The 18,706-nt window shown below is 51.3% G+C and overlaps 1 protein-coding gene across 1 annotated transcript; it reads left to right on the top strand.

Annotated features, from left to right (window-relative positions):
* The first annotated feature begins 760 nt into the window (after window positions 1-760).
* MYDGF (myeloid derived growth factor) lies at window positions 761-18,399 on the top strand. Its single transcript, XM_063110665.1, has 6 exons — window positions 761-945; window positions 1,877-1,927; window positions 10,393-10,454; window positions 13,188-13,269; window positions 14,494-14,566; window positions 15,276-18,399. The coding sequence occupies exons 1-6, from the start codon at window positions 772-774 to the stop codon at window positions 15,353-15,355; spliced, it is 522 nt and encodes a 173-aa protein (XP_062966735.1). The 5' UTR covers window positions 761-771; the 3' UTR covers window positions 15,356-18,399.
* The last annotated feature ends 307 nt before the right edge of the window (window positions 18,400-18,706 follow it).

Below are 18,706 nucleotides of genomic sequence, written 5' to 3'. Positions count from 1 at the left end.
GTTTAGTTGTCTCTGTCTCATTCTGTGACAGTTCCTGTCTCCACCTTAAAGCGACACTTTTGAAGAGCACTGTGGCTTACTTTGAGAACGTCCCTCCATCGGGGTGTGTCTGGTGACTAGCCCCTGATTAGACTAAGGTCGTGCATTTTGGGCAGGACCCCCACAGAGGTGCTGGGCTCTTCTCTGCGGCCTAACAGTGGGTCCATGATGTCGCTCTCATTGTTAGTGACGTACGTTAACTTTGCTCACCGGGCTAAGGTGGTGTCTCCACGACGAGATCACTGTTCCTCTCTTTGTAACTGATCAGCATCTGGCGGGAGGGATACTTTGAGGCTACGCAAACATCCCGTTTCTGATCCTACTTTCCCGCACTAATTTTGAGCCTCCATCCACGCATCTTGGCCGCAGCAATTGAGATGTTTGCCTAATGGCGACCTTCCACTTTCACATTCCTTGAACATTTACCAACTGCAAGAGCTGTAGTGTCAGTCACATGGCTAATAAGTGAGGGATGACGGGGCCCTGAGTCCAGGGAACGAGCCCCACCACCCCCTCGAGGGACCGTCCAGGAACTTCCCCAGCCCCGCGAGTCCCCGGGACGGGGCGGACCACTGCCAACCCCGCCCCTAACATGGCGGCCCCCTAGGCAGAGGGGCGTGGCGCACTGGGTCACGTGCCCCCGTCGACGCCGACGTGGCCTCGGCCGGGCGCCCCACGTGTCCCTCGCCGCGCCCCGTCCGCCCGCCCCCGGCCGGAGGACCCGATGCCAAGATGGCGGCGCCCAGCGGAAGGAGGGACGGCAGCAGCGCGAGCCTGTGGGCCGCCTTGCTCCTGGCGGCTGTGGCGCTGAGCTCGGCGGAGGCGGTGTCCGAGCCCACGACGGTGGCGTTTGACGTGCGGCCCGGCGGCGTCGTGCACTCTTTCTCCAAGAGCGTGGGTCCGGGGGTACGTGCCAGCGCCGCGCCGCGCCGGGCATCTGAGCGATGGACGGTGCCGGTGGTCGGGGGCGACCGAGGAGGGGGCGCTCGCCGTTGGGGGCGGGGTCAGCCCTGGGGCTGGACTGAACTACAGGAGGCGGGGCCTCCTGGGGGGCTGGCGGCTGAGGGGGCGTGGCCTCCAGCCTGAGTCCACGTCTCACCTCTCACCTGCGCAGCGTCCGGGCAGCCCTGTCCCCCAGACCCAGAGGAGGGGAGAGGGGAGTGATGGGAGCGGCGGGAGGCTGAGGGGTGTTCCCCCAGTGCACGGCCTGCGGGAGGTCAGTGGCTGCCGCTGTGACTAGGAAGGAAGGACCCCTTCCTTCTACTGCACGAGGTCGCGCATCATCGAGGGTGGGCCACGCCCTCCTTACCTGGAGGCAATAAGGCCTGGGTCTAGCTCAGCTCTGTCCCCAGTTTGTTGGAAAAGTCCCTTCCTGTCTCAGCCACCCTGCCCCTGCCTATAACAGCCTTGTCAGTAATTACTGCTTGTTGAGTACTTCGTGTAGCCAGCCATGGTGCCACGTGCTTTCTCAGTTGGGCCCATTTTCATACGAGGAAATACAGTTTAGAAAGGTTTTCACTCGTTCAGGGTCCCCAGGTGTTCCGGGGGGTGGGTGCTGGAGCCCCCCCTTCCTGGTCTTTCCCCAGAAGCCTTGTAGGTCGTTGGTCCTGACCCAGGAGCTCAACAGTAGGGAGACAGGCAGGGGACTTAAAGGTCTGCAACCACTGGGAGGCCTTGCAGGGCTGGCCTCCAGGGATATCAGCCAGAGGGATCTCACTCTACCTCTGTCCCTCTTAGTACACATGCTCAAAAGGGACATCACTGAGTCCTGAGACCCTGCACCTTTAGCTCTAAGGATTACCTCCTACTGAGCCTGCTTTTTTCTTCCATTCTCTAGGACAAGTATACTTGTGTGTTCACCTATGCTTCTCAAGGAGGGACCAATGAGGTGAGTTGTTTGAAATTCCACATAGCTTACTACGGTAATATCCATTGTCATACAGAGACGCTTTCCAGAGGACAGTGGTGTTGGGTCCTAGGTGCATCATCTTATACTCATTGAACTGTTTTTGTTTAACCAAAAGAAGGGAGAGTACTCGTGTTAAATAGTGACAACAGATTCTGCTCTCGTTATTTCACAGAGCAAGAAAATGTGTGGACAAAAGGAAGGATGTGAGATATAAATCTGCTGATCCCATGAGCCTCTATTAGGAGTGTTATATTCGTTTTCTGTGCTGTGTTATGAATTACTACAAACTTAGCATCTTAATACATCATCCATTTATTATCTCCACAGTTCTGGTTTTGTTTTTTTGGTATTTTTTGGCGGCTGGCCAGTAAAGGGATCTGAACCCTTGACCTTGGTGTTACAAGGCGGCACTATAAGCAATTGAGCTATCTGGCCAGCCCTATCTCACAGTTCTGGAGGTCAGAAGTCCAGGTCGGCTCAACTGGGTGCTTCATAAAGCCAAAATCAAGGTGTCCTTGGGCCAGGCTCTTAACTGGAGGCCCAAGGAAAGAATCCTCTTTCAGACTCTTTCAGGTGGTTGGCAGAATTCGATTCTTTGTGGTTTTAGGACTGAGCTCCCTGTTTTCTTGCTGGCTCTTTTCTCCAGCTCGTGGCAGTAGAGCAAGTGAGAGGAATTCAAAATATGAGAAGGACATGTGTGCTGTTGCTGGCTTGAGGGGACCACATGGCAAGGAATGCAGGTGGCCTTTGGGAACTGAGAGTGGCCCCTGGCTGGCAGCAAGGACACCAGGGCTTCAGTCCTTCAGCCACAAGGAACTACAGCCACATGAACTTGAAAGAGGACCCCAAGCTCCAGATGAGAACACAGCCCAGCCAACACCTTGATGTTAGCCTGTGAGACTCTGAGCAGAGGACCCAGCCACACCATGCCAGGATTTCTGACCTACCGAACTGTGAGCTAATAAATGGATGGCAATTTGTTACACACTGTAGTGAGTTGAATTGGTGGCCCCCCAAAAACAGGCAGGTCCATGTTCTAATTTCCAGAACTTGTGAGTGTGACCTTATTTAGATAAAACATCTTTGCAGATATAATGAAGTTAAGGATCTTGAGATGAAGACATCATCCTGGATTATCTAGGTGGGCCTTAAGTCCAGTGACAGTGTAGACACACAAGGGAAATTTGATAGACAGAAAAGGAGAAGACACACAGAGGAGAAGGCCATGTGAAGATGAGGCAGAGATTGGAGTGATGCAGCCACAAGCCAAGGAGTGCTTGGAGACACCGGAAGCTGGAAGAGGCAGGAAGGATCCTACCCTGGCACCTTCAGCTGGGACACAGCCCTGCCACACCTTGATTTCGGACTTCTGGCCTCCAGGACCGTGACAGCATAAATTTCTGTTGTTGTAAGCCACCGAATTTGTGATAATTGGTTACAGCAGCCCCAGGAAACAAATACACACAGTAATAGAAAACTAATACAGTTAGTAACGCACCATTACAAATAAACACTGCGAGTGAGGCGCTTTTATTAAATTCTAGCTAGAAATTGCTGATTGGTTTTGTCTGGAGGGGGAGTAGTGAGAGTTCGAGAAGAAGCACAAGGTAGGTTTTCTCCTTACAGTGAGGAGGAGGAATGAAAGAGGCTGGCCGGTTTGCTCACATGGGAGAGCGTGGTACTGTGAATACCAAGGTCAAGGGTTCAGATCCCTTTAGCGGCCAGCCGCCGAAAGGAAAGAAAGAAAGTGGAAAAGAAGAATTGTTACTACAGAATACAGAAATCAGGAAAGACATTTTTCATGTTCCTAGTCACGCTTTCCTCTCCCACACTCAGATTTTAGGAAACACTACTCCAATTCCAGAACATTCTGTGGCACTGTTCCATAATAACGTAATGTGGAGGTGGAGGCTTCCTGGGAGTGCCTTGTGTGCCCACCACTGCTGGCGGGCATCCTCAGAGCAGTGCCAGCTCCCAGCGGGCTGCTTCTGAGGCCTTCTCCTTCTCTCCCACTCAGGAAAGCACATTGAAGTGGGCAAGAGAGGATATTGGGGCTAGATCCTTCTCTGTGGTGGGGCATCCTGGGCACCACAGGGTGTTGCAGTGTCCCTGGCCTCCACCCACTCCATGCCAGGAGCACCTCCCAGTCATGACAACTGCAGATGTCTCCAGACATCTCCAGGTGCCCACTTGGGTATGAAATTGTCCCCAGTGGAAAACCACTGGGTAGAGTGATATGAAATTCACTTTTGTTTTAGGTATACCCAGTTGGAAAATAAAAGTAAATGATTCCTGTCTTAGTCCGTTTGGGCTGCTGTAACAAAGTGCCCTACTGGGTGGCTTAAACAACAACATTATTTCTGACAGTTCTGGAGGCTGGAAGCCTGAGATCAGGGTCCCAGCAGGGCCGGGTTCTGGTGAAGACCCTCTTCCCGGTTGCAGGCAGCCACCCTCTCGCTGTGTCCTCACATGGTGCAAAGAGGGCTGGGGAGCTCCCTGGGGTCCCCTTCATAAGGACAGTAATTCCATCCGTGAGGGCTCCACCCTCATGACCTAATTACCTCTCAAAGCCCCCACCTCCTCGTACCATCACCTCTGGGGTTCGGATTTCACCATAATGAATTTTAGGGGGACACACATTTAGCCCAATGCAATTTGCAACCTCAAGATTTTAGCAGAGTATAGCAAATGACACTGCCTCACCCTCCCAGCACTGCCAGGATGTCACAGACCTGCTGTGGAATCTCGCTGCCGCCTTTGTGCGACCGTCCCCTTGACCCCTGGGCAGGGGATGTCCTGCGATTGTCCGTCCTTTCCTTCAACACCTCCAGGCCTCGCTCCTTCTCCAAACCATCTCCTCCACTGCAGGATGGCACCGGCACTGAAACATTCTTCCTGTTAATGAGCTGCAGCTCGTGGTCCACCCTGCCCCCTAGCAGCTCCAGAGTGAGTCTAAACATGTCCTCTTCCATGTGTCAGCCCTGAATAGGCTGCTTGGGTCATGTAGATAATTGATTTACTGGACAGTAATCACATCACCGCACCATTGACGTGACATTGACCAAGTGCCCCTTGCGGTGTGAAGCCACGTACACCTCTCAGTCCATCCTCACCCCACCCCAGGAGGTGGGCACCTTTCTGCTCTTACCATCATTTCATGCACGAGGACGCAGGGCCCAGAGGCTGAGTAAGACCCAAGCTGCCACAGCTGGGAAGTGACAGGAGTCCCCAATGCGCAGGCCGCTGACTACCAACAGCCAGGAAATGTTCAGCACCACCAACAACTTTTTTCTTTTTTTTTTCATTTTTATGTTTTTGGTGGCTGGATGGTACAGGGATCTGATCCCTTGACCTTATTAGTGTTATAACACCGCACTCCACCAACTGTGCTACCCAGCTAGCCCTCCAACAAATGCAGGCTGGTGAACCTGCAAGGTGCACTGTCTGCTCCAGCGTTGGGCATAGAGAGAGCCAAGTTCACTCACGCCTGGCTGTCTGAGCACAGGCTGTGAGACCAGCAAGCGGCTTGCATTTTGGATGATTTGAATAATGGGATTCGTCCTGAAGGAAATCCCTAAAAGAGAAGCAAATATTCAGCATAGGCCTGTTCCAAAGCAGCACCAATTTAGAACTGTGTCAATCAGAATACAGGCGACCAGCTACTGGAGACTAGTGGTCCTACCTGAGCTTGACTGAGCATCTGTCACTGCTGAATGGGGCTGGTGACCAGAATCTGCTGGCTCTTTGTGTCCCTGCCTGTGGCTGCATCATGCCCAGATAGCTGAACGGCTTCTCAACAAATGGGGAGGGACAGGTTGAAATGTTCTACACTGTCCATGTGGTGACATCCACAGAGGCAGCTCGTAGCTCCTCCTTGGAGCAGCTGACACTGATGCCACGGAGAGGCCCAGATACCACGTCTCCAGAGAGCCAGGCCTGGGTTTTAAGATGCTGTCAACATGGTTTCCCACGTGAGCCCTCAAGAGGAATCACAAGGTTGGCCATGGTTTGCAGCCGAGCTGCTTCTCCCGTGAGCATCTCGGAGTCAGGAGCCTCGGAGGAAAAGGGCGAGGGCTTGCTGCTTTCACGATGGTTCCTTTCTCTAGACTCTCCCCTGAGAGGCTGGCTTGTGTCAGGTAAACTGAGGCAGGGGGATCTCCTTAAAAGCAGCCCTCAATGCAGGTGAGAGTACAGAAAGCTCATCCCCGGCTGGTGGGAATGCAGAAGCATGCGGACACTTTGGGAAACAGCATGACACTTTCTTATAAAGCTAACACACATGTAGCATCCCCTCTGGCCTTTCCACTCCTAGGTATTTGCCCAAGAGAAATGACAATTGTGTCCACGCAAGAACTGTACATGCGCTTGCAGCAGCACCATTTGTTCCAGCCAACAAGTGGGAACAACCTGTGTCCATCAGCGGATGAATGGATAACACAGCGTCATCCGTCCACATGCTAGAATATCAGTCTGTGAGAAAAGGGAACGAGGCTCTGACATTCCCATTGATGGACCCTGAACACGTCACGCTCAGTGACAGATGCCAGACACAAAAGCCTACATAGTGTGTGACTCCCTTTATGTGAAATGTGCAGAACAGGCCAATCCAGAGACAGAAAGTGGATTCGTGGTTGCCGGGGGCTAGTGGGGGGTGGGGAGTGACTGCTGATGGGGACAGGGCTTCTTTTTGGATGATGAGAATGTTCTGGAATTAGGTGGCAGTGGTGGTTGCACAACTCTGAATATACTTGAAATCACTGAATTGTGCCCTTTAATAGGGCACATTATGTAGGGAAGCAGAATTTTACCTTTACCATTTTTTTTTTTTGTCCGTGTCTGAGAATTAAATTGACCTAAGACAGATTAACAGGAGGAAAGCAGCCAAATGTTTGTAATACAAGTTTTACATGGCACAGGAGCCTTCATAAGGAAATGAAGACCCAGAGACACAGTTAGAATTGAAAACATACTGAACTGGACAAGGACTAGTAAGTTGTGAAAAAGTAACTGAATTGCATGGGGGTGGGAGGGGGGCTGAAAGATTAGAGTTGTCTTAACAAGTTCTGTAGAGAATCCTCTCCACCCCAGCTTCCTGCCCTTAGTGATAAGAACATTCCCTTCCTTCTGGTGTAGGGAGGGCATCTTCCCCACGGAGGTTTCATCTCCTTTTAAGAAACAGAACGAAGGTCGGAGTGGTCATCCTGCTGTTTTCTAAGTCAGTATGCCCGAGTGGCATGTCTTGGGGTGGCATAACTCTTAGCTGCTTCTGTATGCTGTGCAAATTATTTCTCAGTAAAGCTATTTTAAAAATGAATGAACTGTTGATACATGCAGGGACAGACACTGTATGATTCCACCCAGGTGACATTTTTGCAAAGGCAGATCTGCAGGGACTAAGATAAGGGCAGTGTCACTAGGAGTTTTCAGGAGGGTATTGACTCCAAAGAGAACCAGGGGGATATTTGAGACGATGCAACAATCTGTGTCTTGACTTGGTGGCAGATACACACTGTACGTGTTTGTCGAAACCCACAGAACTGTAACTGTAATATGTTATTTGTAACATAATAAAAAGTAGTAGTGACTACCATTTATATGTTACGTGCTCTGCTGGGCTGCTTATAATCTTACCAGCCCTAGCCTTACAGATAAGCCTGCAGAGGCTAGATCGAGCAGGTTGCCCCAAACAAAACACACAGCTCCTAAGAGTGTCTGATACCAAAACCTGAGCCTCAGCTCTCCCTGCATCTGTGAGACCAAGGTCAAATTTATGTAATGAGAGAACCACTCAGAGAGATGTTGAGTCTATTTTTTTTTTTTTGTCATTTTTGTGACCAGCTGCACCGCGCTCAGCCAGTGAGCGCACTGGCCATCCTTATATAGGATCCGAACCCGCGGCCGGAGCACTGCTGCGCTCCCAGCACCACACTCTCCCGAGTGTGCCACGGGGTCGGCCCAAGATGTTGAGTCTATTAAGAAGCTCTTTTTGTGTTCATAATTTTTTTTTAGTGTTTAAATATTTGACTCATTTTTGAGAACATTTTAAGAGCTATGGTAAATCTTCCCAGATATATTTCACAGAATAAACCTGTTTCCGGCTGCCCAGAAGCCTCGGGGTCACCGACAGGTGTCTCTAAATGGAAAAAAATATGCTAAGTGGCAGGTCCCTTGTCAAGCAGGTATAATTGGTGCCTATATTTGCTCACAGGCAAAATGCATCTAAGTGACCATTTACTCCCATTGTAATTAACATAAAAATGGCCTTGTTTCTATTAATGAAAAAGCTCCCATATTAAACGAGCAACACCAATCATCAGACTCCATTATTACCCTTGGGAGAGGACTGTAAACTCATATTTTACTAGCAACACGTAGAAATTGCCTGGGGCAACCAGAATACAACAGTAGGTTTTCCATTTCCATGTGGCCATGTTTTCAGAGGCCCTGAAAATTGGAATAAGGTGGTAGTAGTGTGATTTGGAGCCATTTAAAAATGTTAAGTTCTGTAAAAACCAAACACATTCACACTGCTCAAAAAAAGTAAAAGGTATTAAGAAGTTTGTGGCACCTTCCTTGGAAGCAAGGTGACTAAAACCTTGTGTCTTCTTCAAGGTCTTTTTTATGCTTATATAAGCAGGCGTGAGTATATTGTCTTCCCTTTTCTTTTTCTTAATAGACTGTTTTTCCAAGCAGTTCTAGGTTCCCAGCAAAATTGAGCAGAGTACAGAGATCACCCATATCCGCCCCCCACAAACACAGCCTCCTGTTCATCACATCTGATGAACCTCCGTTGACACGTCACTATCACCCAGAGTCCACAGTGTCTATCAGGGTTCACGCTTGGTGGTGTACGTTTTATGGGTTTGGATGAATGTGTAATGACGTGTGTCTTCCAATATAGAATGGTACAGAGCAGTGTCACTGCCCTATAAATCCTCTGCCCTCCTCCTGCTCATCCCTCTCTGCCCCCCAATTCTTGGCAACCATCAATCCTTTTACTGATCTTTTTTCCTTTTCCAGAACGTTCTACAGTTGGAATTATACAGTATATAGCCTTTCTAGATCAGCTTCTTTCACTTAGCAATACACGTTTAAGATTCCTCCATATCTTTCTGTGCCTTGATAATTTATTTCTTTTCATCACTGAATAATATTCTGTTGTCCACATATACACACCATCTGTTTATCCATTTACCTGCTGAAGGGACATCTTGGTTGCTTCCAGTTTTGGGCAGTTATGAATAAAGCTGCTGTAAAAGTCCGTGTGTGGGTTTTTGCAGGGACATAAGTTTTCAGCTGCTTTGGGTAAATACCAGGGACCGTGACTGCCGGATCCCGGGATAAGAGCACGTTCTGTTTTGTTTTCCCTTCTTTTTTTCTTAAGTGATACCTTCCTGTCCTCGTGGTTCTGCTCTGTGCTGTTTTATGTGATGATGTACCCTACATCAAGTGCTCCCTCCGTCCCTTTGCACAGCTGTGTGGCATTCTGTTGCTTGGATGTGCATAGTTGATTTAAAGTCCCATACTCATGGATATAGGGTTGTTGCCTGTCCAGTCCGTGAATAACCCTGGACATGGTTCATTGTGCTGGTGTGGTTCTGTCTATGGGAAAACTGCCCAGACATGAAATTTGAGTTAAACTTTTTTATTTTGAGACCAATGTAGATTCACATTCAGTTGTAAGAAATCATACAGAGAGATCCCAAGTACCCTTTCTCCAGGTCCCTCAGGGGCAACCTCTTCTCTTGCAGAGCTGTAGTCAGTGTCACAGCCAGGACGTTGACATCCACACAGTGCAGACTCAGAACAGTTTGATCCCCACAAGGACCCTCTACTGTCCCCTCTTTGTACCCAGCCCCTCTTCCTCCCTGTCCTTAGTTCCCTGTGTTTTTCTTTTTGATCATATCTGTTACAGCCGGTTACCTTCTCCCACCCGCAAACGGTATGTCAGCAAACCATGGTGCTTTTGCCCTTCTAACCCGTGAGAATGAAACTGGACATCGTTCCCATAGTTTAAGAGTCATTCACGTTTCTCCATATGTGGGAGCTGGTTTGGGGTGGTTCTCTCTTTTTTTGGTGGCTGGCCAGTATGGGGATCCAAACCCCTGACCTTGGTGTTATAACACCATGCTCTAACCAACTGAGCTAACCGGCCAGCGCTGGGGTGGTTCTCAGAAGAGGCACCCTGTTTGATGTCAAGGACATGGGATGGGCAAGTTCCCTGGGTGCAGGTGGACACCTAGCCGCAGGCTGCAGAGAGGGCAGGGCAGGGGATTTGGTGAGCTGTCCCTGAGCCAAGGCAGGAGGTATGGGGAGGTCTGCTAGCCCTGTGGCATAGGAAGTAAACTGAGAAGACCTGGCAAGAGCCCTGCATCCTGGGCCAGCCCTGCGTCCTGGGCCGGCCCTGCATCCTGGTCTGACCCGTGCCTGTCTTCTCTCCCCAGCAGTGGCAGATGAGTCTGGGGACCAGCGAAGACAACCAGCACTTCACCTGTACCATCTGGAGGTGAGCACGTGTCCCGGGCGTAGGATTTCCTGGTTGCTGCTGGTGGTTGCTGGGCAGCAGGGAAAGAGAGGTGCAGAGGACCACAGCCAGGTTTGCATCCCTGCAGGAGAGGACAGGCCAGCGGGGCAGACATTGTGCACATGCACATGAGAGGGGTTTACAAGCTGTGCTGGGGTAGGGGGTGGGGAGGACTCCTCAAGGAAGTGTGTTGGCACCAGGGCCAAAAGGGTGCTGGGGGAGGAGGGGGAAGAATGGGCCAAGCAAAGAAACTCAGAAGGGCCAGAGCACCAGGAGAGGTGGGCTGGAGAGGGCCCAGGAAGCCTGGGAGCCTCCACCCTACCCTGAGGGCAGCAGGAAGTCATCAAAGGGCTTTTTTGGCAGTTTTTAAAAACTGAGGGTCTGGCTGGTTAGATCAGTTCTTTGGAGTGTGGTGCCAGGAACACCAAGGTCCAGGGTTCGATCCTTGTACTGGCCAGCTGCCTTAAAAAAAAAAAGAAAAATTGAAATGAAATTCCCATAAAATGCAACTTTCTGAAGTGCACGATTCAGTGGCATTTAGTACATTCACAAGTTGTGCAACCACCGCCACTATCTAGTTCCAGAACATTCCATCACCCCAAGAGGAAACACCGTCCCCATCAGCAGTCACTCCTATCCCCCCCCCCCCAGCCCCCGGCAACCACGAGTCCACTTTCTGTCTCTGGATTGGCCTGTCCTGGACGTTCCATATAAATGGAGTCACACACTGTGTGGTCTTCTGTGTCTGGCATCTGTCACTGAGTGTGACGTGTTCAAGGTCCATCCATATAGTAGCGTGTGTCAGAGCCTCGTTCCTGTTCATGGCTGAGTGATGTTCCAAAGAGCTTCAAGCAGGCACACACACCATGCTCAGGTCCTCAGGCTGACAGAGGCGGGCCTCGGGCTGGAGGCCGGGAGCCAGCGGGGGGCTGATGAGGGAGCAGGGAGGTCAGAGCTGTTGCGGGGAGGGGACGAGGTGGGGAGGGTTAGCGGGGCCTGTGGGGACCCCAGCATTCTCCCATAACGCTGCCTTGGGTCCAATTTTCCTTCAGGTGGTTTTCACCAGAATGTTCTTTCTGAAGGACCAGAGTGATGGTTTGTAACCTCTTGCAGGCCACAGACCTCTGGGAACCAGACAAAAGGGCACACTTCCCACCAAACGCCTAAACATACGCAGGCCACAGTGTCTGCACGCAAGTCCGCAGAGTCCACAACCCCCTCCCAAGTCTGCCCGTGGTGTGGTGTGGACAGCAGGTCCTCATGCAAAGACAACACACAGATTCACGCAGCAGAACCCGCTGCCTCTAGCATGCCCCCTCTGAGGTGTCCCCAGACGCCGCCTGCCCCTGGATCCTGCCCCTCTTGCCATCCTCAGTGAAGTTCATGGCTAACAAGCTTGACCCTGTCATGCGGCTGTTTGCCTCTTGTAATCTCACTGCTTCCGTAAGTGAATGGGGCATCTGAGATGGAGTGCGGGAGAGGAAGCAGTCAACCCTCCAGTGGGATGGAGGGTCCCGGAGCTTCACGGAACCTCGTCCCTTCTCCCCTGGGCTCCACAGCCCCAGAACGTCTGGACCTAAGCAGCGTATGCTCTTTGAGCGTTTATTATGTGCCTTTTCTAGCACAGTCACTTTGGCGGGGTACGAAAGAAGTCCAGGCCATGTTCCCACCCTTAGGGGCTCAGGGGTTAACACAGATTAACAAATAGGTGCAATTAGGTAGCACCGAATGGCGACATTTAATTAAAGGACACGGTGGATTGAATAACACTTGTAGGCGTTGGTTCACAGTCTCCTGCTCTGTGCTTTACAAACAGCAGGTGTTTACTAAGTAGCTTGCAGGGGCAGGATTCTCACCCGCTCTGTGGGACTGGCCTGTGTCGTGGGCAGGCAGAATCTCCTGCAGAGGCAAGGAGCCTGGGGGGCCACGGGAACCCTCAAAGCCTGGACCTGCTAGTTACAAGGAACCCCCACGGTCTGCACCCCACTCTATGCAGATCCCTGCCTCATATGGTCCCCCAGGCAGCATCTGGGTGGGTGCAGACACAGGCCATGCAAGCCCAAAGCGGTTGGGACCTGGATCCTCTTACCTGACCCACCTAGGGGCTCCCCAGGAACACACTCAGTCCCAGAGACCTACAGACCGTGGGGCCACTGCTCAGCCAAAAGGAGGTTGAACCTCAGTGACCCCAGCCTCCAGATCTCAGACCTTGACTGATGTCCATTGACTGGGCCTGCTGGCAGCTGCTGGGGCCTAGAGAATAATCTGGGGGCTCCCCTGACCCACGTGCACCACCCCCTCGCTGGGGCTCCTGTAGAAGTGGCTTCCCTGGCCACTGTGCCTCCATCTCCAGCACCCCTTCACAGTCTGCTCTCCACGGGGCCAGATGGAGCTCTTCACACCAAAGGCATCATCATGCCCTTGCTGTCGCCTTCAGGCACCTTCTATGGCACCAGGCTTCTCTTGGTTCCTCTCTCTGTTTTGACCACACTGACCTTGCCGTCCCTTAAATGCCATTTGCACCCTCCTGGGGACCCAGGTGGGTGCTTTTCCCTCAGCCGTGGACAGTTCCCGTCCCTGTCTGTCTTCCTAGTTGGGATGCAGGCACAAAACCCACTGCCCACAGCCTGGGTCCCAAACGGGGCTGTTACCACGGCATGGACCCAGCCCCACCAGTCCTGGCCTGAGTCCTCACTGCCCATCCTTACTTTGCAGGCCCCAGGGGAAGTCGTACCTGTACTTCATGCAGTTCAAGGCCGAGGTGCGGGGTGCCCACATCGAGTATGCCATGGCCTACGTGAGTAGTGGCTCAGAGGCCCCAGGCCAGGGGCAGGTGGGAGGTCACTGAACCCTCTAGAGGGTGATTTTATAACTTGGAAGAATATGGTACACTGCTCCATGGACCCCCAGGCCTGGCGGCGCCAGGGGAGAGGGAGTTTGGTGGCTAGAGAGGGACCCAGCTGACCCCGAGTGAAGCCGCGGGTGGAGCAGGAGGAGGTGGACAACTGGCCTCCCCTGCCTTCCAAAAGGGGTGCCCAGGTGGTTACCAGAGCCCACGCTTCTACATTTGGGTCAGAAACATTTGGAGACCACTTGTCCAGGTTCAAGCAGAGATAGGTATTAAGAGGTAGGAATTGGCTTCGCCGCAGGGGACGGCTGGGCAGTGCGGACTCTGCGGGGCAGACGGCAGGAAGGGCTGGGCTCTCTGCTGAGTTCTTCCTCCGCAGGGAAGCCTCCGCTGCACTCAGGAGGCCTTGCAGCTGATCGAACCAGGTCCACCCAGATCATCCAGGATAATTTCCTCCTCCCTTTAAAGCCAACTCATGGTGGACTTTAACCACCTCTGCAAAATACCTTCATGGCAACAGCCACTAACATGTGGCTGGACAATTGCAGACACATCAAATTGACCATCTCACCATTGAACTGATGGCTCTCTGGGGTCCCTTCTTACTTTCAAACACTATAATTTTGGCTGACTGAGAGACACAATTTCGATTTTTTTAAATTACATTTTTTTTAATTGGTGGCTGGCTGGTATGGGTATCCGAACCCTTGACCTTGGTGTTACGACACTATGCTCTAACCAACTGAGCTAACCAGCCAGCCCTAAAATTACATTTAAGAGATTGCCATGCTGTGTCACTTCTGTAAATTACTAGCTGAAAGGAAAAAAGTTGGTTTAAATACCTTGCTCCTTGGCTGGCTGCTTAGCTCACATGGTTAGAGAGTGGTGCTGATAACACCAAGGTCAAGCGTTTAGGTTCCTGTACCTACCAGCTGCCAAAAAAAACCTTCCTCCTAGGATTTGTGCTGGGGACATGAATTTTAAGCCAATGACAGTCTCTTAAGTGGGTTAACCAACCCATCTCTGTTTATTCTCTTTTACGTGCTGGAAAAAGTATCACCTGCCTCTTTAGTAAGAGCACATGGCTTTCATCTGTGCTTCTCTAGACAGCAAACGGGATCGTTTTCTGCCTGATGAGACGGCTCTAGTAAAGTTCCACTTGTTCCCTTTCAGTCTAAAGCTGCGTTTGAAAGTGAAAGTGACATTCCCCTGAAAAAAGAGGAATTTGAAGTGACCAAAACAGCAGGTACGTAAAGATGGATTGTGGAGACAGAACAGAGGAGGTGTCTTAAGAGGGGACGACACCCCCATCAGAGGGCGATCAGGGTGGCTTGAGAGGCGGCTGTCATAGGATCCTCAAGATCATAGACCAGGTGTCTGCAGACTGTTTCTATAGAGAGCCACAGAGTAAATATATGCAGCCTTGTGGGGCATGAGGTCTCTGTCACACTGCGTAACTGCCATGTAGGGCAAAAGCAGCCACAGATAGCACATCAGTGCACCGGTGTGGCTGTGTGCCACTGAGACTTTCAGATAATTTTCCCATATCACAAAACATTTTTCTTTTGATTTGTTTTGGTTTTTTTTAGATTTTTTTTTTTTAAGCTATTTAAAAATGTAAAAAACACGGGCTCTACAAAGGTAGGCGGCAGGCCTACCGGTCCCTGCTGTAAAATTGACCGTGCAAAAATTCACACTCGGAGCTGTGTGTCCCTCAGGGACTTTGGCAGGCAAGCTGCATAGAGGCAGGAGGGTCTGTGAGACATCTGCACAGCCCAGCTGTCCTGGGCTCTGTGACTAAGAACAGCTGGGATGCTATAAAGTAGAAAGCACAGCTTAGCATTGAGGTTGGGACTCCGGTGTGCTAGGGGAGGCTCAGGGGTCACCAGGCAGCATCAGGGTCCTCCTAAGATCATGTGAACTCACCTGCCTGACCGTGTGTTTTTTCCTCTCAGTGGCCCACAGGCCCGGAGCATTCAAGGCTGAGCTGTCCAAGCTGGTGATCGTGGCCAAGGCATCCCACAATGAGCTGTGACCAGCAGCCCCAGCGAGGGAGGGCGGTGTTTCCCCATCTCCACCGAGGGAGCCCGCAGCCCTGAGAGGGCTGGCGCATTACAGGTTTTCTAGGGAGGCTTTGAGTTTTCTGACCTGGCTGATGTTGCCCTGTTCGGAGGGGTTCACAGAGCAGCCTAGGCCCCCCAGGGCAGAGTCCAGGGGCCCAGAGGATCTTCCCAGCCCCCCTTTTGACTCCCCCACATCTTCCCTGTCCCCACTCCCTGCCACATTCTTCTGAACTCGGGGTGCAAGTCTGAGACCCAAGGAGGGTGGGAAATGAGGGGGGATCGGGCTTTTCTGAAGCCAGCTTGTGTCTACTCATGGGACCTGGCCAGGAGAGCGATCATAGTTCCCGCACCCCAAGCCAAATACCCTCTGAGCGCCTCCAGGACTGTTTTCTTAACAGTTTACCCAGGGGACCTTTCAGATTAACTGGGAAAAGATGAAATGTTCTTTCATATTTAAATAAATAAGATGATTAAAAAGCAGCCACATAGACTGGGCCCTACCGCCTGGGCATCTGTGTAGAGGCTGGGGATGGCCACCCCCAGGTCCTTTCCCTGCTCTCCCTGACCTAGGGGTTAGTTTTGGTTAGTTTTTTGAAGCTGGATTGCATCCTGGTGACTTTTAAGAAAACAAAAACAGATTAGAGCGTGCTGCTGATAACACCAAGGTCCAGGGTTCGATCCCTGTACTGGCCAGCCACGAAAAAAAAAAAAAAATGAAAACATCCATAGGCAAACAAACATAAATAACTACAAGCCCCAAAATGCCCCAGCCACTCTGAAGGGCCTTGGTCTCCCAGCAGCAGGACCTGGGAGTCTGACCCAGAGCTTCGACCTCCAGCCTGACCTCTGACTGCATTCTCTCAGCAGCAAACCAGGAGAAAAGCAACCGTGTCACCCTCCCTGAGCTCCAGGCTACCTGGCTGGAAGGCAGGGGTGCCACTGACAACCATGGCGTTGGGACTGATGGCAGCTGGGAGGGGTGCTGCTGTCCCCCCCACTTCCCAGAAGAGAAACAGGCCAAGGTCCCACACCTGGAAGACACAGAGTGAGTCTCCCACCCAGTTGACACTTGCACCTGGTCCTGGTGCGGGAACTGGAATAATGTTATCAGAACCAAGAGTGAATGGGGGAGGGGGCTGGGGCTCTAGTCAGCCAGCCTTAACTTCCCAGCATGTGCTCAAGTGCCTCCTGAAAAGGAAAGTTCTGAAGCTCATCGATGGGACAGGCCCCCTGACCACAGGGCTTTGAGCTCTGGGGAGCACCGTCATCTGCCAGCATTGTGGGGTTCCTTCCAGGGCCAGGAGCCTTTTCTGCTCTCAACTTGGAGGCTGCCCAGGACCCAGAGGAACCACCCAGGGCCTTCTACACAGAAAGGCAGTTGAAAACTGCAGGTGGACCAGACCCACAGCCTTGCTTTTTGCCCAGAATCACTCGCCTTTCTGAATCTACAACGCAGAGAAGGTGGTGCTTTGCACCAGCCCACAGTGGGGCATATGGGGACACACGTAAGCTTCCTTTCGTCCCACGTGTGCGCATGCCTGCATCTTCACATAGCTTTCAGGTAAATTCTAAAACAAAGCAACCTGGCCCCACGATCTTTGGTTGTGAGGAGGAGCAGAAGCAGACTCGTGTTTGGGCCTGTAGAAGCCAGGCTCTGCAGCTCCACTATCCTGTCGTCCCAGTGCCCAGAAGAGCCGAGACTGGACCTGTCGACAAGGGCCATGCCGTGTGGCGGTAACATGCAACTTCGATTTATTTATTATTTATTGCCATTTATTTACTTATTTTTTTGGTGGCTGGCTGTTATCGGGATCTGAACCCTTGACCTTGGTGTTATGAGCACCATGCTCTAACCAGCTGAGCTAACCAACCAGCCTGCAGCTTTGATTTATAAGGCAAATGTTCTGAGAACACAAGAGAAAGCTGTCAGGCAGCACCAAGTGCTTTAATCAGCAGGTCCACATAATGCAGTTGGAAGGAGTGTACTTTTATTTAAATAGTTCTGTAGTACTCTTTGGTTTCTTTTTTAATTAAATCTCACACTTAGAAAAGAGTCGAGACAGGCCAGACAGCCCAGCAGGGAACCAGCACAATTATGCACATTGATCTATTCAGTCTGCAGAGCCCAGGGTGCGGGATTTCATCTGGGGTTTCTTGGGAAAACCAGAATGCATGTTCATTCTTGAATCTGAAGTTCTGTCTTTCGACGTAAGAGAAGAGAAGTTTGCCTTTGAAGACTAGGGCAGAGGTAGGAACAGCTGGCTCTTGGTGAAAGCCTTTGGCTTTTCCAGGGAAGCAGAAACCAAACCACAGAAAGGCTGCCTTGAATCTGGAGTCATGATTTCCCATCAGCCAGTGCAGCAGGCCAGGGAGAGGCAAAAGGGAGTGGTGGGGTCTGTGGCAAAGCAGTGACAGGGCAATTCCTAGTAGCTTCACCAGGGGGCAGTGCAGGCTCAGGGGAGTTTTTCCAGGAGAAACTCCAAATCTGGATGTTCCATGTAATTTGCTCATTTTAATTTTATTATTATTATTATTATTTTTTGACCTGTAAGGGGATCGCAACCCTTAGCTTGGTGTTGTCTGCACCATGCTCAGCCAGTGAGCACACCGGCCATCCCTATATAGGATCCGAACCTGCGGCCTCGACACTATCAGCACTGCACTCTCCCAAGTAAGCCACAGGGCCGGCCTAATTTGCTCATTTTTAAATGTTGGCAGCTAATTCCAAATGTCTCAAATACTGGATGGAGCCAACCAAACCTGCCTTCTCACCTAGTAAGGCCTGCAGGCCTCCTATTTGCAATCTTTGCCCTGAACAGACATGGTTCTGCAGAACAGTCATCAGACCTTGTTCTCCCTGCACACACACAGGCACCCGAAATAACCTTCCTGACCTGCAGCAGCGTTTTACAACCTTCTAAAACTCACGCCCCCATCTGACAAAAATTGCAAACACTCCCACACCCCACGTGGCCACACCCTGAGTTGAGAATCACTGCATCTTCTGGATGTTGCCAAAGCCCAGAAGACTTGTCCGCTTTGCTTTCTGTGGTCTGTCTTATAAAACAATATGATTGGTCAGTTGGTTGTTGGTTTTCCATGTATGAAATTATCATTTTAAAATGTGCATGCATCTCAGATGGCTTTACCCTCATCCCCGAGGAGGGGGTACATTCCATCCCCTCCCACGCGTGGGTCACTGGATTGGAGCCAGTTACCTCCCCCAAGTCAGGGCTGCACACTTCCTACCGAATTGTGGAGTCCTTCTTAACTCCCTCTGGCAGCCCTGTTCAGGACTCTATTCGTTTCCAGAGGTTGCCAGG

This window comes from Cynocephalus volans, chromosome 10 (assembly GCF_027409185.1).
Source record: "Cynocephalus volans isolate mCynVol1 chromosome 10, mCynVol1.pri, whole genome shotgun sequence".
In the NCBI taxonomy this organism is placed as follows: Eukaryota; Metazoa; Chordata; class Mammalia; order Dermoptera; family Cynocephalidae; genus Cynocephalus; species Cynocephalus volans.
Note: the sequence above shows the minus strand (reverse complement) of the source record. Positions and strands in the feature narration are given on the sequence as shown.

Excerpts from the sequence above, each read along its gene's own strand:
- MYDGF (XM_063110665.1), top strand. The coding sequence starts at position 772 with ATGGCGGCGCCCAGCGGAAGGAGGGACGGCAGCAGCGCGAGCCTGTGG. Across the intron at positions 946-1,876 it reads CCAAGAGCGTGGGTCCGGGG|GACAAGTATACTTGTGTGTT; the intron begins GTACGTGCCAGC and ends TCCATTCTCTAG. Across the intron at positions 13,270-14,493 it reads TCGAGTATGCCATGGCCTAC|TCTAAAGCTGCGTTTGAAAG; the intron begins GTGAGTAGTGGC and ends GTTCCCTTTCAG.